At 47.4% G+C, this 23317-nt stretch overlaps 1 protein-coding gene across 1 annotated transcript in view; it reads left to right on the forward strand.

The window, feature by feature from the left end:
* Positions 1-23317, forward strand: part of LOC308674096 (polycystin-1-like) — a gene marked incomplete at its 5' end in the record, with an annotated part of 192725 nt that overhangs the window by 61688 nt on the left and 107720 nt on the right. The window contains 10 exons of the mRNA XM_081338298.1: positions 1800-1871; positions 3007-3176; positions 5066-5734; positions 8234-8417; positions 13562-13779; positions 15001-15119; positions 15201-15327; positions 18454-18725; positions 20649-21398; positions 22265-22396. Of these exons, the coding sequence (XP_081194424.1) occupies positions 1800-1871; positions 3007-3176; positions 5066-5734; positions 8234-8417; positions 13562-13779; positions 15001-15119; positions 15201-15327; positions 18454-18725; positions 20649-21398; positions 22265-22396 (2713 nt within the window). The remainder of the gene's footprint in view (positions 1-1799; positions 1872-3006; positions 3177-5065; positions 5735-8233; positions 8418-13561; positions 13780-15000; positions 15120-15200; positions 15328-18453; positions 18726-20648; positions 21399-22264; positions 22397-23317) is intronic.

Here is a 23317-nt window from a genome sequence, read left to right on the forward strand (position 1 = left end):
TTGAGGGGCTCCTACAAAGATGAGGGGTCAAACTTATTTTCCAAAGCACCAAAAGGCAAGACAAGAAACAGTGGATGGAAATTACATTAAATTCTCCTAAAACTAAGGTGAAATTTCCTAACGATGAGAGCGATCAACCAATGGAATAGCTTGCCTTCAGAAACTGTGGGTGCTCCTTCACTGGAGGCTTTCAAAAAGAGAAGGACAACATTTGTCTGAAATGGCATAGGGTCTCCTGCGAAAGCAAGGGATTGGACTAGAAGAGCTCCAAGGTCCCTTGCAAGTCTATTATTCTATGTTCTACATTCTACCATTTTAGAAATATTGCATCTCTGAAAGGCTTAGCAGGGTGGCATGTCTTAACTGTGTGTGGATGCTTGAGGCCATCCATCAAAAGCAGCTTTTGAGCAAGAGAGAGACTTCTTGGGCAATCCTTATTTTCTATCACTGCATTCTTTCCTTGGATTAAATAAATTCCCCAGGCCCAGTAAATCTTCTGGCTGCCTTGCTCTGAGAGATCTGAAATCTTTCCTTCCTTGTGATTTCCTCAGAAGACGACTGACATTCCTGTCATGGAGGCCAACTGCTTTTAGTTCCTTCCATTGTGTAGTTTTATGAGTCCGTGGTTGCCATTTTTGCTGGGCTTCTTATTCCTCGCATGCTGCTGGACCATGAGAGGACATCTCTTGCTGTCCTGCAAAGCAACGGAATGACCTCTGACAATAGTATGGTCCAAATGGAATTTGGCAGGCTAGGAACCTCTCAGAAGATAGTTTGCGGGTCTTCTGTTCCAGTAAAGAAGAATATTTGTAGCTCTGGGTTGAAATGAGGGGTCTTTGGTCCTCTCTGAGCTTGGTTGTTTCCTTGCAGACATTTCATTACCCAAAGTAGGTAATGTCGTCAGTGCTAGCGAATGAAACATCTGCTAATGTAACATCTACAAGAAAACAACCAAGCTCAGAGAGCACCAAAGACCCCTCAGGTCTCCTGTTCCTTTGACTTCTCCAAAGTCTGTGGCCTTTTTTTGAATTCACAAGCCAGCATCTTGTAAAGGAAGAGGTGGGCAAACTTTCAGATGGTGTCTTAGACCTAAATAGTTGAGAGGGAAAGTGCGTTGAATGCCTCTGAAGCTCCACAGCTTTTCTCTGCCAGAGGGGATTGGTGGATGAAATGGGAAGATCATGCCTGACCCACAGCAATTGGCCCTTTTCGTTGGGAAATGTTGAATTAAGATAAAGGATTTCTTCTGACAAGTGTGGACCAAGGCTATTGTGCCACAGAAGATTCCCTTCTACGTGGGAATAGTAGGATTTAAGATGTAACAGACCAGAGGCCTTTGCAGGTAGCTTCAGTTGTCATGCTAAGCCATAATTTGCTTTAATCTTGGTTTAGGGAGTGAACTACAAGACATTAAATGATAAAGCTTCCTTTTAAAAGACTGAGTTGACAGTAGTAACATACTGAAGCTGAAGTGGAAGAGGCCACACAATTGTGAGAACCAGGAACGGGGGCTGATCTGTGTTGTAAATAAATGGTATGAGGGGAAAGATCCCTCCCATGCACAGCTGCAGGACCGGTTCAGTTTAGGACCTTGCACAGCTGTGATTCCTGGAACATAAAAAGTTGTTATCTTTTTTTTTTTTGAGATGCCTAACAGCTCAGTCTTCCATCTGTTGATCTCAATTCTAGCCTTTGTCCAATGAAAAATGATCTGTACCTGAGGTTTAGGCGATGGAGGGAGAGAAGAAAAGCTGTGTTTATTTGTACTCATGCCCTTTTCTGTCTTTTTCTGATTGCAGAGATTTAAGTAACAACAGGATTTCTTCGCTAGAAGACGGAGTGTTTGATAATTTATTTAATTTAACTGAAATGTAAGTCAGCATACTGAACTCTCTTATGTTTTCAAAAATGTTCTCACTCCCTTGGGATGTGGTCTTAGGATTCTGGAATTCTAAATGGTTGTTTTTTTTGCTGCATCTATTTTTACCTGCTTTGGGGGAGGGGGAGAAAGAATCAGATGGTGCAGCTTATTTAGGCTGTTATATTATGCTTTTTATTAAAAATTGTGTGTGTGAGGGGGTGGATTTTCATCAGGACCACAACAGTGTAAGCGTTTCCTTCTAGGGGATGAATTTCATCAGGATTATGACTTAACAGGGAAGGCTTCGTTTATGCTTGCTGTTAAATAAAAATATCAGATGACTAAAATTTCTAATAATACAGTTTTCATCGTGTCTAGGTTTAAACCCCTACTTATTCTAAAGAGGATTATAATCTTTACTCCTTTCAAAACATCAAATAAAGTCTCCTTTGAATCCAGCTAGTCACCTGCTGTCAACATGAGCATATCCATGTTGTTTTCTTGGCAGTACAATTCAAGTGGCCTGCCAGTGCCATTTTCCAAGATTGCTTTAAATTTCTAATCCAGCCAAACACCTGTCAAGTACTGATTTAAATTAAGACCGACGAAAATGTATGGAAATAAATAAGTAGGATATCAGGATCAGGCCAAAGTGAGGCCTCCTGTTACGTGCAGTGGTCCAGACCCCGGCTGTCTTCTGCCATTGTTCCTGGGCAGATGTTCTTCACAAGATGGCGTCACATACTTGAGGAAAAATATTAACCTTTTGCGAAGTGGTTTTACCCCTCTTTAAGCCACCTAGGTTCAGCCATCAGCATATTTAATATTTATTTAAGCAATTAGTCTCCTGTCTCATTACTTGTGAATTCTAGGCAGTTAAGTAATTTCACACACTGGCTGGAGTCACACATTGTTTCTTTTAACCGTGCTTTGTTGAATAAGCCACAGGTGTCTAAATTCAGTTGTGCTAAGGCCAAGTTGTTGAGTTTTATTTCTTGGCTAGGGTTGTACTATAGCATGCCTTGACTATGAAGTGCAGGCCAGTATGGAAAAACCCCTCTGCCTTTTTCTCCACCATCCTTCCATTTGCTGCTTCAGTAGTTATTATAGAATGAAAAGAGGCTATTTTTTCCCGTGTCTTTCAGAGACTTGAGTGGGAATCCATTTTTCTGTGATTGCAACCTGGCCTGGCTCCCCCGTTGGGTTGAAGAGAGAAATGTGAAAGTGTCCCGCCCATCTGAGACTCAGTGTGCTCAGCCTCTGGAACTGGCTGACCTTCCACTTTTCAATGTTTCCTTCAGCGACGTTACTTGCGGTAAGGCAGAGAAGGCCGTGTGCATGCGGGTCAGCGATGGGGAAGGAAGCATTGGAGAGCAAAAGTCCAGAGGTCATTCAGCCACAACCACAGACCATAAAACAGAGCCCCAGTTTTGTACAAGTCACTGTTTTATATAAGTGGACATTTGGGATAATGTTGTGCAAAACATGAAGAAAAATAAGCAGTGAGGCAAGGAAAATTAAAAGAGGGATAGGAGAAAAAGAAGGGAAAAAATAACTTTAGATTAAATGTGAGAGGGATATTTAAGGGAAAATGTGTCAGGGTATCACATGGTTTAATTCACCCGGTTTCGTATACAGGTAGTCCTCAACTTACAACAATTCTTTTAGTGACTGTGCAAAGTTACAGTGGCAATGAAAAAAATGACATGACTGTTTTTCACACTTACAACCGTTGCAGCATCCCCATGGTCACACGATCAAAATTTGGATGTGGCAACTGGTTCATATTTATGATGGTTGCAGTCTCCTGGGGTCATGTGATCACCTTTTGCAACTTTCTGACAAGTCAAGTCAGTGGCGAAGCCAGATTCACTTAACAACTGTGGCAAGAAAGGTCATAAAATGGGGCAAAATTCCCTTAACAAATGTCTTATTTAGCAACAGAAATTTTGGGCTCAATAGTGGTCGTAACTCAAGGACTATCTGTATTGTGTGAACCTTGTCTATCTGTCTCACGTTAGTTCAGGACCTTCCCAGCTGGTTTCGTTGGGATTCCAAAACTCAGTATTTCCCCATCCCGATCCTGGCCTGGTCTTCTGCTTACAGGTTGGTGCGTCTGGCTTGGCCTGTCTACATAATGCCAAATGCAACAATAGTAATAGCACTTAGACTTATATACCACTCCACAGTCCTTTTACAGCCCTCTCTAAGTGGTTTACAGACTGCCCCCAACAGTCTGGGTCCTCATTTTACCCACCTCCGAAGGATGGAAGGCGGAGTCAACCTTGAGCCAGTGGGACTCGAACTACTGGCAGTAGGTAGAATTAGCTTGCAATACTGCATTCTGACCACTGGGCCACTATGGCAATAGAATAGAATAGAATAGCACTTAGACTAATATTCCGCTTTTACAGGCCTCTCTGAGCGGTTTACAGAGTCAGCCTGTTGCCCCCAACAATCTGGGTCCTCATTTTACGCACCTCGGAAGGACGGAAGGCTGAGTCAACCTTGAGCCGGTCAGGATCGAACTGCCAAACTGCTGGCAGCAGAAGTAGCTTGCAGTACTGCATTTTAACTGCTGCTGCACCACGGCTCCATGGCTCAAGCTCTTGTAGAAAGAGTGGAGGGTGATCTTGACACAGATGTACAAGGATCACTATCTAGGCAAGAGGGGCTGAAACACTTTTTAAGTCCAGAGAAACAAGAAGCAGTTCAGGTGGATCTCTCCCTGATTCACAGGGGTCCGTCCCAAAGGTGCTTTTTTCCAAAAGGCAACTGGACTTTATTAGTTTTTTCTCTAAAAGCAAAAAAATATCCCAACCAAACAAGAAAGTTTTCCTTCTGGAAAAAAGCATCTTTGGACAGCCATGACCTGGATGACTGAGAAGCTCCATAGACTGATTCACAGCAATATAAGAATGGGGAGGATGTACAGGCTTGAGTGACAATAACACAGTAATATTCTCAGAGTGATTGTGTTATAGCCAGTCTCAGTAAAACCAGTCTTAGCCCTTCTAGTGGAGTTGGTTTCCTGGTCTGGTCTACTAGTGGGGTTGACTATTCCTAGCCTAGGGAACCTCCCTCCACTTCACCCAAGCAGGATGTGTGGCCCAGAGTTACAGGGTTCGTGGCCTGCTCGGTAGACAGCATCCCCACAGGGTAAGATGCCTGACCTGGCTGTGCTTCTGTTGCTTCTCCTTCCAGGAGCCGATTACTTTGCCTGCCTGCCGGATAACAGCACAGGCGGAGCTGATTCCGTTATCCGATTCACTTCCCGTTTGCCACCGAACCTGACGGAGGAGATGTGCGGCGCACTTTGCTATGCTGACGGACAAGACTATGGGGGCTTCAGTGATGAAGCCGACTGCTTTTGTGGCTTTGCTCTGGAGCCCAATGCTTCCTCTGGCTGCTTGCCCTTCTGTGCCAGGCCCCTGGCTGGACCCCTCTGCGGGGGACCAACGCTGCTTTCCAGGGTCTTTCCGGCTCTGCTGCCCGTGTCCTTGGAGGCTCCGGGGACACCGTGTGGCGTTTACCAAGAGGTGGCTTTTGTTCTCCACCTCCCGGTGGCTGTGGGCACCGTTCAGTGGGACTTTGGGGATGAAATGGAGCTTTTCAACACCACCAAGACCACCATCCTTCAGGTCTACACGTTGCCAGGACTCTTCAGCGTCACAGCCACTGTTTTTGTCGGCAGCCGGTTCGTCTCAGCACAGACCGAAATCGAGGTGCTGGCCTCCCCAGCGGAGATGGAGCTTCAGTGTCCCCCTTTGGTGAAGACCAATGAAAGTTTACAGTTACACATAAGGAATCGTGGAGGAACCGGCCTCTCGGTGGCCTATAACATCACTGTCCAGAACCAAGAGCCTGCAAGAGGTGAGGAGTCAGTGAGCCATGCTGAAGCTTTGAATGGGCTCTAAGCCTCTTCATTTTGAGCTGACCTGAATGAAGAATTCTGCCAACTGGCTTTACTCTTCCTTCTGAATCTCCCCCTTGAGGCAGTTTCTCACATGTGTGGAGGGCGTTGTCCTAGGCCAGGGGTCAGCAACCTGAAACAGTGAAAGAGCCACTCGGAACCGGTTCCCTCACAAAAGGAAAAACTGGGAGCCGCAAAAAATGTGTGCGCATGTGTGTACATGCGCGCATGCGCAGAACAGGGTTTGACTAAAGAGTGGAGCCAAGGCGAGATATGCACCTACCCTGCATATTTGAATTGATTGGTTGAACTTTTTTAGTCCCACTTTTTTTTTTTGGACTACACATGGCAGAGGACTGGGAGCCGCAGGAGACGGCTGAAAGAGCCGCATGCGGCTCCGGAGCCGCGGGTTGCAGACCTGTGTCCTAGGCCATCCCTCCCCAGCCTCGAGCCTCCAAGAACCATGATTCTTGGAGAATTCTTCTTGAAGATCTTCTCAAGGTTAGAGAGACAGATGACTGTCAGGAACAAAAAGTGAGCCTGAAAGATAAAGTGATTTGTTCCTAACCTCTTAAGTCTCCTTCCACTATCAATAGAAATCGATAGGAATCAAATTGAAAGTATCTTAGTATCTTAGGATACAAGAGACAACTTCTAGTTTAAGGCTACCAAGCCCTGGAATGTCTTAACAGCATTTTGCTGTGTTGCTTTGATGTGATTCCTGCCCTCAGTTTGAGATGGAGGCTGTTGTGAGGTTCTGTTATCCGTAACAGTAAGCCCTCTCAGAGGATCTATCAAAATGCCCAAAACCAGGGAGTGTGAGCATCTTCAGAGTTGCAGCCCTCCGTCCTTCCAGCTTTGTAAGCTCAGGATTGCTATACTTTACCAATGCTAAGTGTTCTGGGAGAAAGATGATTAAGGGCCTATTGTATCTCTTGTACAGCTTAAAGCCTGAAAAGAGTTTATGAAAAGAGAGGTTGGTACATCTTGCTTCTCGGTATTTCTCGGTATTTCAAGACCTCATCTTTCTTGGAATGGTTTTGACCAGGGCTTTTTTTCTCATAGAACGCTCAGAACAGCGTTCCAGCACCTTCCCCCCCCCCCCGCCCCAAAAAAGCTCCCTCTATTGGCTTTAGGAGTAGGCCATCTTGGCTCTTTTTTATGACTCGTGGACTTCAACTCCCAGAAATCCTGAGCCAGCCATGCTGAGGGGAAAGAGAGAGGTTTCCAAGCTGAGCCATGTTGGCTCAGGAATTCTGGGAGTTGAAGGACATTAAAATTATTTACAAGGTTACTTCTTTAGGAACTAAACTTTTAGAATCTAAAACAGGTAATTCAAAAAAGCCAACAGGAAAGAACCTCACATTTTTCATCTGCTTCTGTCTTTTGGAAGGTAAAATTAGATAACAAAATAATCTATTTCCTATGTTAACATCTCTGCAATGAAATCAATAAAGGTAACAGGAAAGAAATGAGAAACATTTTTCTCAATGTAATATGTCTAATTTAGCTGATGCTAGAAAAAAAATAGTATCTTTTGTACACTCTTGAAAACTATTTTGAATCTATAACCATCTGTTACAACTAAACCGCTTTAAATTAAACAATTCTTAAGAATGAAATATTCTTAATTTGGACTTTTTAAATAATTAAACTAGTATATACATAACAATATATGATGTTTTTCATGGTGAGCTTAACATCAATAACAACATTTATTAAAAAGGGTAAAATAATTTCTGGTGGTGTTATCTGTACATTAAAATAAGTCCAAAATATCTGTATTGCATCCAGAAATGCCAACTTTGCAACCGATATTTCTCATCCATAACTATGGCACCCTAAGGATACCTGCATACATGCAAATGCTTCTCTGGGATCAGTAACGCAGCAGGGATTGCTTTTTCCTTCCAGTAACAGATTGCTGGGAAATACCAAACGTGGCCTTGAGAATTCCAATGTTTGTTACCAATTTTTCTGGATGTGGTTGGAAAGAGGCTGTTTGGCGCCGGAGACCACTGCCATGAGGAACACAGCTCTGGGTCGGGGTTCGGAGCAGCTCCGGGTGGGGGCTCAGCACGGGCCACGGCGTGGCAACTGCGGGGAGGGGAATCCCGACAGCAGCTGTGGGGAGGGGAATCCCCGTGGCATGTGGCTCCAAGCCGCAGGGGCGGGCGTGCAAAGGATGGGCGGCGATGCTGTAGCAAGACACCGGCATCGCTCCCAGTGACAGCACCTCTCCGGCACCCTTTTTTTAAAAAAAGAAAAACACTGGTTTTGACCTTCCACAGATGAAAAGAGGGTAGAACAGGAGACATGGCTTTATAGAGGAAACTTGGGGATACAGGCAAAATTGGTGTTTCTCCCAGATCATCAGTGGACTGGAAGTTTCAAGGAGCCAGAACTTGTCTCTTCTGTCCACAGTCCAAAAGCTCACTCGTGCCTTTTTCGCTGTGCAGTGGTCCTTCCTGGTTGCCCCTCGGATAGCGTGGTCTTCCCTGGGAACAGCCACTGCTATTGGCTTGGAGCAGAAAAAGCAGAATGGCTGGAGGCCCAGAGGCTTTGCCAAGAGCACGGCAGTGGAAGTCTGGCCTTCGTCAGCAGCCCTGAAATCCAGAACTTTTTAGTGTCCAGCGTCACCAGGTAAGCTAGTAAAAACAGGGTCTGTCTAATTTATTGCTTCTCAACTCTAGCAACTTTAAGACCTGGGTGCTGGAGAATTCTGGGAGTTGGAGTCCTCAATTTTAAAGTTGCTAGGGTTGGGAAATGTTGCAATTGCTGGAAATAACAACATTGCTTTGTATGGTATCCTTTGGTATGCTTGACCTGGGGGTTGGACCCTTCTGTTATTCTTGGTTAAAGGATGGCACTGGAATTCAAGTATTATCGCTGATGGATGTATAGGGGAGAGATTGTTAAAATGGGAATATTCCAATTCTCTGTTGCCAGTTCCTTACCCAACTTCCTGGGACAGAGCAGACTGAAGACAAACAATGGGGCTGGGAGACACTTGTGTTAAGAATTGGCAAGAATGGATGAAGCTACTCCTCTTGTCCTATGAATGCACCACAGACATTTCTTCTAAGCCAGGCATGTCAAACTTGCCGTGACGTATCGGGACTTTTTCCCCATTGCTGGTAATGGGGTGGGTGCGGTTTTGCCGTGATCCATCCGGCCTATTCTAAGCCAACGTTCAAGTGAGAGAACCAGGGATTGGCCAGTCTATAATTAATGATGATCCACTGCCCACGACTAAGGGGTATTTGTGGGGGAATGTCCCAAAATAGGTGGAGGAGGCATGAAAGAAAATAGTTAACTTTACACCATTTTTACTTAAGTCATCTAAATATAGTGATTAGTCTCCAGTCATGTTTATATTTTTTTCTCCTTTAGACACATTAAAAATTATTATAATGAAGAATAAAATTGTTATATTATTAAATGCCCAAAGCTTTGGAGGTTTCTGGGCACCAGGACACGGCTTTTCTGGCACTTCTGGCCACAGGGACTTTGAGTTCAGACCTCTGGATTGTTTGGAGGTCACCGTCATAGAATCATCTGTTGGAAGGGACCTTGGAGATCTTCTAGTCCAACCCAAGGCAGGAGACCTTATCCCAAACAAATGGCTGTCCAACCTTTTCTTGAAAAATCGTCCCTGTTGGCACTTTTCCTGTTTGCTCACCGACTGCAGAACCATCCCCATCCTCGGGGATGTTGCTATACCCTCCTCCCGGCATCCATTTTGGTTTTGGGATCGCCCTGTGAGGTAAACATGGCGAAGCGTTGCTCTCAGTTCCATTCAACAAGGGGAGACGAATGAGGGAAACGTGGGAAAGCAACAGCAGGGCAATCTGTTTCCCATTACCCTGTGTGACTGCCAAGGACCGCCGCCCCCCCCCCCCCGCACACAGTCACACATTGTGGTTGCTTGATGACTCCCCGATCTACCTAGATGTTCTTTTCTTGAAGCAGCTGCTGGGGGAGGGGGCAGCTGGGCACCTTGAGATTGATGGATGATGTGAGGTGGGTTATTCTGGTCAAGCTTCTTCCTCTGGTGCCAGGGGTGCTGCTTTTCTGCAGTGAGATCGTGGCTGGATGAGAAGAGGGACCTCTCTTGAGGGATGGCAGCAAGCAGTCCCAGGGTCAGCAGGGCCAGGAGTGAAGGAGCAAAACCGCCTGGTTGCTTATCCTTTAGGCATATTTTTTCTGCCTTGAGGAAAAAGAGGAGGAGGAGGAGAACCTTGCCGGATTGCACGGGCAAGTTATTTTTGTCTATTTTTGTCGTGGCATTCTTGCTGTGAAAGCTCTTTCTGACATGACTTCATTACTGTGGCTGGCAAAGCATCTCCGTGGTGGAGAAACCATTGATTATCTCTGGAAGTCAAGCCCGCCATCCTGTTTGCACAGGGCTTAAACAGGCCCAGCAGAGGGCGGGAAGCTGGCAAGGTGTGAATTTGGAACCACTTTTTTATTTTTTAAAAAAAGAGGAGGGGAAATAAAGCTTTTCAGCCAGCTTGACTGCATGGCCCGGCTCCTCCACCACACTTAATTCAGTCAGTTGTGAACCCCAAGCGGCCCATTTTCTCCCCAAAATGCCATGAATGACAGGGCCACATGTCTGTGCCAGCCTGTGCCAGGTGGCAGCTGGTGTGGCATGGCCCTTGACAACCATGTCCATGTTGGGTCTTAGAACTGGACCTCTGTGACCCCACTGGCTCAGTTGGGACTTCCCATAATGGGGCGGGTGGGCCAGAGTTGGTGCCTGGCCCTGGGTTAAATCCCATCTTTTGGGGATCCACTCATGGAATTGGCTCATCTGTCAATCAGCGTTCTCTTAAGCCAACTAATCAGCCCTTTGCCCCTGTGAGGCTGAAAGACCCACCCAGATGGGCGGTATTCACTGGTTCATTGTCCTCACTGTTAGGAAGTTTCTCCTTAATTCCAGGTTGCTTCTCTCTTTGATTAGTTTCCATCCCTTGCTTCTTGTCCTGCCTTCTGGTGCTTTGGAGAATAAGTTGACCCCCTCCTCTTCTTTGTGGCAGCCCCTCAAACAGTGGAAGACTGCTATCCTGTCCCCCCTAGCCCTTCTTTTCTCTAGACTAGCCAAACCCAAGTCCTGCAGCCGTTCTTCATATGTTTTAGTCTCCAGGCCTTTCATCATCTTAGTTGCTCTTCTCTGTACTTTTTCCAAGGTCTCAACATCTTTTCTGTGATGTGGTGACCAAAACTGGATGCCGAATTCCAGGTGTGGCCTTCCAAGAAGCTTCTTCGGTTCAGAACTGAAGGAAGGAAAAACCTTTTGAAAAAGCACCTTTGGGACAAGCGTGGCCTGGAGGGCTGAGAATCTCCCTAGACAGCCCCCGGCAGGCTGCTTCTCCCTCCGGCAGGCTGCTTTGCCCTGAGTGTACTGCCCAAAAGACACGGGACTGCAGCCTGTGTTCTTGGGGTGGGGCAAAGGCTTGGGGGGCTGAGGATGTGCCAGAAGCTGGCAGGGAAGACGTAAGAGCCAGCGCAGAAGGAACAATGACACCAAGTGTGCACCTATGTCTGACTGGACAGGACATGCCCACTTTTGCCAAGGGGGGGATAATTCTGAGTAGTTGTCTATGTTTGGGTGGAGGCTGCTGGTTGCGGGGGAGTGGAAGGCAGAATGAAGCCCACTCTCGTGATGGGTGGGTTAGAACTGGGCTTGTATGGGGAAGTCTCGTTCCTGCAGCCCTCTTGCAAGAAGGTCCCCAACGTGGTGCCCTGGAGCCCAGCAGCCTGCCAAGTGGGGGGTCTCCTGCTGTTTTCAGAGGCTGCTTTGAACACATTGTGCAAGAGCCCTTTAAGTCTCTTAGCAGAGGGCCTGAGTGTTGTTCTTAAAGGATTCCAGACACGGATAAATGTCTTCACATGAGGAGGAAGATTATTCCAACCAGATGTGCCCAGAGTACTTGAGAAAACGCCCCGGCTTTGAAGTCTGGTTTCCCTGGAAGCGGCTGTCCCCCCCCCCCCCCCGCAACTAGCAAGTGCCTGCATCTGTAAGCTGGGGTGGAGGTGTGCAGAATGGGGTTGACATCTTCATGCCTGTGGGCAGGGCTGAGTTGCATTTCCACCTCTGAGTGGCAGAGCATTAACTGCCCTCTCTCTTTCACCCCTCTGATGAGCAGGGGCTCGGGTGGCTTGGTTCTGATTTAAAGTCCCCCCCCCCTTGATAGTTTGCAAGAAGCCTTGTCAGAGGAAAGAGAATCACTGTAGCCCAGAAAGGACCTGTGGCCAGATGCCAGGGTGGTTTCCCTGGGAAAGGAATTGCAGGCACGGGTGCCACTGCCAGGGAGAGATGGCCTTTGGTCAGCGGAGAGGGTGGGGGCTTAGAAGGGGGTGCCTGGGGATGCTTGCAAAGCCCAAGAGGCTCACGGGGAAGGGGTACAGAGGGGCAGAAAGGCAAAACTGAGCTCTGAATGCAGGTGCGGCTATTTGAGAACTGGCTGGGTTGAACCCGGAGGGGTCCAGTGCCCAGTGTAAGCTGTAGCTCTGCTGGTAACTAATTTAAATTTCTGGGAAGGCAGCCCCCCACCGTCCATGCAGCCTCCTTTGGACGTTGCCAGGACACGCAGGATGGTCTGCTTAGGCAGGCTGCCTCAAACAAAGGCTTCCTTGCCAGGAAGGAGAGATGGGTTGGTGCATTTATTGGGAGTTTCCCCAAAGGTTTGGGCTGGACACTGTAAAGCAATAGCAATAGAACTTAGACTTCTAATCTATACTGTCCCGTAGCACTTTACAGGACTGTCTGAGTGGTTTACAATGTCAGCATGTTGCCCCCAACAATCTGGGTCCTCATTTTACTGACCTGGGAAGGATGGCTGAGTCAACCGCAAGCTGATCAGGATCGAACTCCAGGCTGTGGGCAGAGTTTGCCTGCAATGCTGCATTTTAATCTCTGCACCACCGTGGTAAAACCAGGAGGGACAGCTGCCCCAAGGCTGCAGGATCCCAGGATATCTAAACCTTTGGTGTGGTCCCTTGCAGTTGTTCCAGAAGTTGTAATTTTCCATGGATTGACTGGGAAATGGTTAGTTAGGTGTGTGAACCCAGCCACTGCCAGGCACCAGGGTGGGATCCCGGGGAAGGCGCTGGATTAGGAGCTGGGAGACCAAGTTCTGCTCTCTGGTCACCCCGCCTACCTTACTGGGCCATTGTGGGAGGGAGACTCTGCATGCCTCCTTGCGTTCCTGTACAAGAAGGCAGAGATAAGTCAAATAAATGAATCAAGAAAAACGATCTGCTCTAATTAAAACATCTGTCTTAGCCTCAGGGGGCCTACACATCCTTGACCCAACCCTTCTTTTAAGTGTCTCAAGGCATTTCTTGCAGGTTTTTTTTTCATTTGGGACTTCGATCACGTAGCCCTGGGGTCTCCAAACTTGGCAACGTTTAAGACTTGTGGACTGGCTGGCCAGTTCTGAGAGCTGAAGTCCACCAGTCTTCAAAGTTGCCAGGTTTGGAGCAGCCATAGCTGCCCTCCTGCCTTTCCTGACCCAGCCTCCCTGCCGGTGCTTCTGAGCCAAGCCAAGCGCTTGCTTCCCTTTGTGCTGCACGCACTCAGCCCGCACACCTTCCCACGCCGATACACGTTTCATTGTGAGGAAGGGAAGGCCATTTCCTCCTGGAGAAGTCCAGCTGCTTCCATCTCCTTGCACACGTTCCCGAAGGCTCTTCTGGAACGGACAGTCAGCCAGGCTCTCCCGGACAGGGCATGTCATGCTGATGTCTCCCTGACCCAGCCTGCGCTTTCTTCCCCACAGGAGCCTGGATGTCTGGATCGGGTTTAACGACGTGGCAAGCCCCAGCCCTTTGCCGCAAGGCGAGGAAGGCTTTGATCTGCAGAGCTGCCAGAACTGGCTCCCGGGTGAGCCCCATCCCTCCAACGCCGATCACTGTGTCCGGATGGGTCCTGCCGGGCAGTGCAACACCGATCTGTGTACGGCCAAGCACAGCTACGTGTGCGAGCACAAGCCTCAAGGTGGGTCTCATCCCGGGGCCCTTGGGCACCCCCCGGGCTGTGCAGACTCTTGTCTCCAAAAAACTAAGCCAGGAACCATGCACCAACGTGACCAGAAGAGAATTCCAAGACTTTGGAGTATCCTTTCCGTCCCTCTGACTCTCCAGGCTTCCCTAGCAAGAAACCCCCTTGCCTTTAGAGTAGGGAGGAGTGGGTTTCTCATGACTGGACATGGCCAGGGACACCCCGAGATCTCCAGATGAGTTCCACCAAGTTTTGGACTGTGGGGAGGTTAAGGGTTTCAAAGGGCAAAATTTATGCAGGTATGTTTCTCTCTCTCTCTCTCTCTCTCTCTCTCTCTCTCTCTCACACACACACACACACACACACACACACACACACGGAAAATGGTTCCTAGTGTTTTGAGGGCAATGAAATGGGTGTTGAAAGTCTCTGTTAGGTAGCATTAAGGCCCCATTTTGTCAGTTTACTCCAGGCTCCTCCAAACTTGGCAACTTTAAGGCTCGTGGACTTCAACTTGCCTCCAGAAATCGTGGGCGCTCCATCACTGGAGATTTTTAAGAAGAGGCTAGACAGTCGCTTGTCTGAGATGACATAGGTTCTCCTGCTTGAGCAGGGGGCTGGACTAGAAGACCTCCGAGGTCCCTTCCAGCTCTATTCTATTCTAAATTCTATTCCAACTCCCAGAATTCCCCAGCCAGCCATGGTTGAAGTTCTTGGGAAGGCAGCCTAAAGACTCCTGGATTAATCCAACCCCATCAGTTAGGCAGACCCAGGAAGGCCATTACTCTTGCCAAAGTTATAAAAAGGATGCAGGTTGTCTCATAGATTGGCCGTGCCCGGCATAGAAGAAAGTTGAGCAAATTTGATTTCTTTTGTAGCTGGGAGGGAGGAAGAGTGGGTGGTATTATGTAATCAAACAGAAAAAGAAAAAAAATATACAGTAGAAAATGTGGGGGGGGAGAGAACCAACGAGCCAATTATTTGAAGCAAGATACACTTTCTGATGAAAGCCTGTGTCCCTTTTATGCTGCTGCTTCCCCAGGTGCCTATGTGGAAGTTTTATTTGGAGCAGAAAAAAAATCAAAGCAAAATTATGTGTAAATTTCTCAGATTTCAGGATTTGGGAGACCTCTATTTAGAACATTGCTTTTGGAATAAGAAAAAGAGATTAATGTTCTTCCTCCCCCCCCCCCCCATTTTCCCCTTTGCTCCTTCCAGTAGAGATTCTTTTAAACGCTGACCACTTTCGACTGGGATCTCTTGCATTTGACACCTATGTGGCCACCAGAAGCCTTACCGAAAGAGAAGACGCATCTGCCCCGTCAGGGCCAGTAGAGGTGAGGAGCGCTCACAGTCTCCTTTGGGTGGAGATGGCTTACGAGAGACCGGGGTGAAATCTTGGCCCTTCTGTTTTCCAGACTCTGCTGTTCCCTAGCTTGGCATTTCACCAAGAGGGCTTTTTAGTAGCCCTGGAGCTGGTGACGCAGAAACTACCGCGGCTGGCCCATGTCCGGTTTCGAGTACACCGTCCAGCCCACCCAAAAGGTGAGAGAAGGTTAGATAGATCGAACATTCTAGGTGCCAGCGATCCAGGTGTCTCTGATGTCATTGGCTAAATGTTCTTACTTTCAGCTAATGACGATATCTTGCCCTGCCCTCTGGAGCAATGGAGGACAACCTTGCCTCCTGTCTGTTGCTCTCCTCTGCGTAGCTGAAGATTCCTTTCCCTCTCCAGCTCCTGTCTAAGAAGCCTTGAGGGCAGGGGGTTGGGCATCCAGAAAGCGGTCCGCAGCATGCCAGTCACCAGGCCACACAAACAAGCGAAGCTCCATCCCAGGATGCAGGCGGCACACGAAACCATACCCCCTCCAGTCCGTGGGAAAACCTCTCTCCTCAGGACCTCTCCCTGGTGCCTAAAAGGTTGGGGGCCACTGCTTTAGGGGCACCTGTTGTGAATGTTCCTGGTGCCAGGCACTCTAGTTTGAGCATCCCCCTTCAGAGGCATTAAAACCTGATGCAGCTGCTCTTCTAGGGACCAAATCAGGCAATGGACTCTTGGCCTAAGCCTTCGACAGTGTGATGCAGCTGCTAAGAAGGCAAATGCGTTAATAGGAGTAGAAAGTCCAAATCATGGGAAGTCATAGTTCCACCTTTTGGGGCATGATCAGTTTTGGGCACCACAGTTCAGAAAGAACAGGGACAAGCTGGAGTGGGTTCCAAAGGAGAGTGAAGACAGGGAAGGACCTGGAAACCAAGGCCCATGAAGAGGGGCCAGAGAATTTAGCCTACAGAAAAGTCGATTGAGACAAGTATAGCAATAGCAACGGCACTTAGAGTTACATACCGCTTCACAGTGCTCTGCAGCCTTCCCTAAGCGGTTTTACAGAGTCAGCATCTTGCCCCCAACAATCTGGGTCCTCATTTTACTGACCTCGGAAGGACGGAAGGCTGAGTCAACCTTGAGCTGGTCAGGATCGAACTCCTAGCTATGGGCAGAGTCAGCCTGCAGTACTGCATTCCAATCACTGCACCATCATGGCTCTTGTACGATATCAACCTGAAGAGTTGTCAAGTAGAAATGGGACTGGGCTTGTTTTCTGTTGCTCCTGAGGGCTGTAAGGAAAGGTACAAGATGTCTGAACTGCCAGATGGTGGAACGGGCCAGTGAAGGGGTGATGAGTTCTCCTTCAGTGGCTGGATGGTCATCCGGCAGGGATCCTGGGGTTTTTTTTTTATTCCATTTATATCCCGCCCTTCTCCGAAGACTCAGGGCGGCTTACAATCTAAGCACAATGTGCTTAGCAGTAGCCTTCATTCTATGTCTATGCCTGCTTATTAGGGCTTTCGCGCCCCCCCCCAGCGGCATTATTACAAAGTCAGCTTATTGCCCCCAACAATCTGGGTCCTCATTTTACCTACCTCGGAAGGATGGAAGGCTGAGTCAACCTTGAGCCTGGTGGGATGCGAACCTGCACTAATTGCAGGCAGCTGGTGTTACTTAAGGAGGCATTAGCCCACTGCTCCACCAAGGCTCTAAGGTTGAGCAAGAGGTTGGCCTAGGTGGCCTCTAAGGTACCTTACCTAGGATTCTGTGACTGAGAAAAATCTATTCGTTTCTTTTATTTTCTGTTCTTCCTTTTGGGATTGTTGGTTTGTTTTTAAGCTGCAATCATTTTATATGGTTTTTTTATCAATATAAACTATTGAAAGTCTGGGTAAACTATACTGGCATAACTGCAGTTGAGAAAGAACGATCAATGTGCAAATGCCCCTCTTTGAATATGGCATGCAGACCATCTAAACTGCTCCCTCTTCATCTTTCTGCAACCTCATTTTAGTATGGAGAAAGAGAAAGGCTGAAAATAAAGAGAAAGGTGTATTCTGCTTGCACGATGTTTCCAGAGAGAACAATGCTCTAGGAGAGTAGAAGGACTGTTTCTAGCTTAGAATGGCTGGGTACGAGAACATTTCTGTAAAATAATGAAATAGCAAAGTAAGAACTAGGGCGCTAATGGCATGTTACGAGTGTCATTAAAACCAGGCAGTTAAAAGCCGTAGTGGGTTTAACATCAATAATTTATGAGATTTGATTTTACACGGAGATGGGGAACTCTGTTAACGTAAGAAAAATATGAGAGACGGATTGGACAATTAAGGGTTGGGGGGCAAAAACCCTGCTACGGGAAATTCGGAGGGCTCCTTGGCTGGAGGTCTTCAGATGAAGGTCTTCGCTCCTCTCAACCTGTTCCAATTGGTCGGCTGCCAGAGGAGTCCCAGGGGAATTTGAGGCGACTTCTCAGCTCCCGAATTCACTGCAGTCTATACAGGTAGTCCTCGACTTACGACCACAGTGGAACCCAAAATTTTTGTTGTTAAGTGAGATATCTGTTAAGTGAATTTTGCCCCATTTTACAAATTTTTCTTGCCACAGTTGTTAAGTGAACCCTAACCCCATTAACATTTGACCCTTTGTCAAAAGGTCGCAAAAGGGAATCACATGACCTTGGGACACTGCAGCGGTCATAAGTATGGGCCAGTTGCCAAGCATCGGAATTTTGATCACGTGATCATGGGGATGCTACAAAGCTTGTAACTGTGAAAAATGGACATTAGTCACTTTTTCCATTGCCATTGTAACTTTGAACAGTCACTAAATGAACTGTTGTAAGTCGAGGATCACCTGTATACATTGGTGCCTCCTACAAAGTGAACAAGTGATATCCGTCATCCCCACTATCTTCTCAAACTTGAGCATCTTCCAGATGTGTGGGCTGACCTCAGAAATGATCGTGCTGCCCAGACCGCACATCTGTGGATATTCAGGTTGGAGAAGATTGCTGGCCAATAGCTGTGTTATGTGTGTGACTTGTATGCTCCCCCCATCCCCCAACCCCATTGTAGCGGAGGAAAGCAATATTCCTGAGAATAAATGGGGACAAGCACTAAGGAAAGAGAGGGAGGGAGGGAGGGAGGGAGGGAGGGAGGGAGAGAGAGAGAGAGAGAGAGAGAGAGAGAGAGAGAGAGAGAGAGAGAGAGAGAGAGAGAGAGAGAGAGAGAGAGAACAGCCTTCTCCTAGGAGTATTTTGTGGCCAAGATTAAACATGTATTTCGCTCTGCTCTGGAAGAAGCTCAGACAAAGCCAGAGTATTATTTGTTCTTGTTTTCCTTCAGAATGCAACGAGATCACAAACGTCACTGACCTCTTCCTTATTCCCCAAGAGAATGAGACTTGGACACCAGTGGACTGTCCGGTTGGCCTCCAGTGGTGCCAATCGGCCAACTCATGCCAACCACTAGGAAGCTGCTGCCACCAAGAGCCATGTGCCAACTCAACAACTCGAGCAGCTTCTGGTGTTCCTCACCCCTGCAAAAATAAATCCTGGAGCGTGGCGCTTAAGACATCACATTTTACGTTGCCCCTGGGTCCCTCCACACGGTACCTTGTAAGTGTAGAGTCCTTGTCAGAATTGATGCGTGATCAGGGTCTGTTTTGTAGGTACCAAACTACTTGAAGCCAGTCTGGAACTGAACTAAAAAGCCAGTAGAACTGTCCCGTGCGGTGACAAAGGCTGAGGTTATTCAGAAACAGTGTGACATGTGCTTTACATTCCTGAAATTTTTCTGTGCTGATTAGTTGTTAAGATTATTCAGAACTCCTAATAATAACTCCTAATAAAACTGGATATTATGCTCATCTTGGCTTCAAAGGAGAGAAGAGCATTGGAAGGGCCCTGAGACTCTTCCACTTCAACTCAGCGGCAACCAAGGACTAGCCTATGAGTAGGATATGAGTGCAAGACCCCAGCCCCTACTCCATCCCTTATTCTATCCTTGATATGGAAAGAATTTTGCCTTTGATGTTGTCCTCCAGAATTGCCATCGTAATTAGGAGCCACCTATAGCCAAACATACATGATGGCATCTAAACCCACTTCTGAAATTATCCAACTTAAGAGTTTCATTTTGGTCACTGGATTCCAGGGTTTAAATATGTGCTTTTAACTGTCCTGAACCTTTAATCAGTTTCATTGAATAGCATCATTTGGTGTTATAGGAGAGGAAGAATATAGGTAGTCCTTGTTTAACAGCCCAATAAAGGAACCATCATCTCCGCCACTAAGCAGTGTCGTTAAGTGGGAAAACACATGACAGCGAAAGCGACAAAATTAGTCAATTTTACATCTTCAGCTTCTGTTTGCCTCCTAACTACTCCCCACTTTTTGAAATGCTGGAGTGCCTCCTTACTGTCTTGTATACATTAAAAGCAATGTGATCGTGTCATTGCCAGGGCTAGGAGCCCAGAATAAAGTACTCTCGTGAAATTTCTTTCTTCCCAATCTCTTTGGGGGGGGGGGAGTGATTTCTGTTGGCAATGTTTCATTTGACTCTTCACTCGCTCTCTCACAGAGTGGGGAGAGCGAAGGGATTTCAAGAGATTAAGCTGTCTGCTCTTATACACATCAAGAGCAAGGCGATCTCAGAAAATGGCCAGGCAAGGGAGAGATTGCCTAAAGAAATTGCTTGCAGAGCAGAGAATTTGAAGGGAGGGAGAAAGAAAGAGACAGAGAGAGAAATTTCAAAAGAGAGCACTATAAACTATAAACTGTTTATATAATGTGCTCATGGCTCCCAGACCCAGGCTGCCAGCACGATCACATTGCTTTCAATGTGCAGAAGAGCAAACAGCTTACCTTTTGCAATCCCGTTCTCTCCAATCGATCTGCACTGTAAAGTGGGGGAGCAGGGGGGGTGGGCAGAAACACAGGTCAGACACGCAATGCATACTGCTCCACTGTAACGGGGTGATCACGTTACTGAGTGTCACTGCACGTGTTTTTTAGTTTTTGTCTTTACATTACTTTTTTTTCTCCTTTTACTGTCTGATGAGAAAGGATGTAGTCGGTTAGCTTTCTTTGTTTATATATATATTTTTCTTTTGTGATTAAAGGTTTTTTAATAGAATATGCGTCGGGCTTTATTTTCCTTCACCCACATGACACGGAGGGATGCTGCAAAGTCATAAATGATTGTAAATGGTCATAAAATTATTTTTTCAGCGCTGCCTTAAGTTCAAACAGTTGCTGAACAAATGGTCCAAAACTAATCATTAATCATTCCAGAAAAAGATTTCTTAATTCTCTGAGCTGCATATTTGCATCTCTTGTGTCCCAGTGTCTGCTTCTGAGTTGGCGGGGAGGGGGGTTGCAATCAAGCCACTACACACACACACACACACACACCACACACACATACACACACACCACACACACTCCCCACTTGCCTCCAACGCTTGGCTAAAAAATAATGAATGTGAGGGGGTGCATTGTGTTGGGAAGAATTTATTCATTGGGACTTCTCTTCCACAGTTGCTCTTCAGAAGCAAGGACACCTTTGTCAAACCCAACGATACGGTGAGTGTCCAGCATGATGCCGGGCCTGGCGCTTTGCTTCTTTGCCGTCCCAGCCAAAAGCCGCTTGCCCAGATGAGCTATTTCGCCTTCAGCTCTTCGGATTGGGACCCAGGCTGGCCTGCCCACCTCACTCCCCAAGGCTGGCAGAACGATTCCCGGTGCCCTTTCAGGATCCTGGTGGCTGCTGAAGAGACGGTTCCACTCCTGCCGAAAAACAACTCCAGCGTCCACCACCCTGGCCTTTACGTGGTGCAGGCCACAGTCAGCAACGGCATCTTCAGGAGAAACCTGTCCTGCGACTTCTGGGCTCTTTCCGCCATCTCGGGCCTCCGCGTCATTTACCCTCCCGAAAAAGGTGGCAGAGTCTACGTGGAAAGCAACAGCACGTGGCTGGTGGTGAAAATCCTTTCCGGGATGAACTCAACCTCTGGCAGGCTGGGGGGCAACCAGAGCTTCCCTTTTGGACGGAGTTGCCCCCCAGCGGTCACTCCGCTGGTGGCAGAGTGCGCAAGGGAGACCAATGACACCTGGTTCTCCGTCATCCTGCTGGAGGGCATTGGGCACAACCTGAGCACTGTTGTGCTGTGGGCAAAGAACGCCGTGAGCTCACAGAACATCACCGTCAGGGTGAGAGCAGAGCAGGCCATCCGAGGACTGCGTGTGACCCCGGACCCAGAGACCAGGGTCCTGCAGAACAAACGTGTGGTGAGTCACCAGCTGCCAGTGCCCCCAAGGGACAGTAGGCAGTTGTGGTTTTAATCTTTTTCAAACAAGGTTTTTTAAATGGCTGAAATGTTGTGGGTTTCAGATTGAGCGCAAAGTAAGGTATCAGTATGTTTTGGTTTCTTAGCTTTCATTCATTCCTGGGTCTTCCAGGCCACAGAATTGTGTTTGAGATGAAGGAGCAATAATGAGAATACATGTAGCTTAAGGCTGATGATGTTACCTGGATGGTAAGAAAGCATAAGACCAGCTTCAGAGAACCTAATTCAGTTGTTGTGACGGCTCAGGTGAAATCCTTACTCAGTCCTCAAAGTGTACTCCTTCGTCTGCACCTAGAATGGCCTGATGTTTTCCCCTGGGAAGCTCCAAAACACTACAGTGATCTCCCCTTCTGCTGGAAGGTCCCTGTATAACAATAGCACTAGTGCTTAGACTTATATACCGCTTTACAGCCCTCTCTAAGTGGTTTACAAAGTCAGCACATTGCCCCCAACCATCTGGGTCCTCGTTTCACTGACCTCAGAAGGATGGAAGGCCGAGTCAACCTCGAGCTGGTCAGAATCGAACTCCTGGCTGTGGGCAGAGTCAGCCTGCAATATTGCATTCTAACCACAGCGCCATCAGGTCTCCTAGCCCAGCCTTAGACATCAGCAGGAGGGTGAATGTCTGACCTGCCTCTTTCACAGTTAAGCCTGTTGTTCCGACTTCCTTCTCAGGAAAAAGGACCTGATGATGACAGGGCTCAGCTACCAGCCCTTCAGAGGCCTAATGTAAGCCTGGCCAGGATTGATGAAATATGGGCAAGCGTTGCTCCTTCTGAAATTGCTGTTTGTGCCTCTCCACTGCAGAGCTACATCCCTGTGATGGACGCTGGGTCGGACGTCACTTTCAGGTGGAGACTGGATGACAAGAGCTCCTTCACTTTCTACAACGATGTCTTCCATGTCCTTTACCAGTCCCCAGCTGTGTACAAGCTGTCGGTAAGTCCAGGCCTCCCGGCGATCCTTCTTTTGTGAACCGTGGGCAAAAATGATGGATTCCCTTTTAAGGGAGAGTCTTGATTGTATGTCCTTCTCTCCTTCCAAGTGGCAAAGAGAAGTTTACCAAGCTTGATTTGCAATCTGGGCTGTACTGTACTCAGCAGGCAGGTGTTCGTCAAGGGATCACTGCCATGATAGGATGCTTCCCTATAAATGTTTCATTTTTTTATCTTGCCAAGGGTAATAGAAATAGAAATAGAAAATTTATTTGGCCAAGTGCAATTAGACACATGAATTTGTCTCCAGTGCCGAAGCTCTCAGTATCTATGCAAAGCAACAGAGTAATAATAACCATAATGATACCAATAAGTTTGTTGTTGTTAGTTGCAAAGTCATGTCCGACCCATCGCGACCCCATGGACAACGTTCCTCCAGGCCTTCCTGTCCTCTACCATCTTCTGGAGTCCATTTAAGCTCAAGATAGATGATAGATACATATATAGATATATAAAATGGATGGAAGATGGATGGATGGATGGAGAGAGAGAGAGAGAGAGAGAGAGAGAGAGAGAGAGAGAGAGAGAGAGAGAGAGAGAGAGATGATGGATGGATGGATGGATGGATGGATGGATGGATGGATGGATGGATGGATGGATAGACAGACAGACGATGTTGTTGTTGTTAGTTGCGAAGTCGTGTCTGACCCATCGCGACCCCATGGACAACGTTCCTCCAGGCCTTCCTGTCCTCTACCATCTTCTGGAGTCTATTTAAGCTCACGCCTACTGCTTCAGTGACTCCATCCAGCCACCTCATTCTCTGTCGTCCCCTTCTTCTCTTGCCCTCAACCTTTCCCAGCATTAGGCTCTTCTCCAGTGAGTCCTTCCTTCTCATTAGGTGGCCAAAGTATTTGAGTTTCAG

The sequence above is a fragment of the Vipera berus genome, assembly GCF_964194415.1.
Source record: "Vipera berus genome assembly, chromosome: 13".
Classification (NCBI taxonomy): Eukaryota; Metazoa; Chordata; class Lepidosauria; order Squamata; family Viperidae; genus Vipera; species Vipera berus.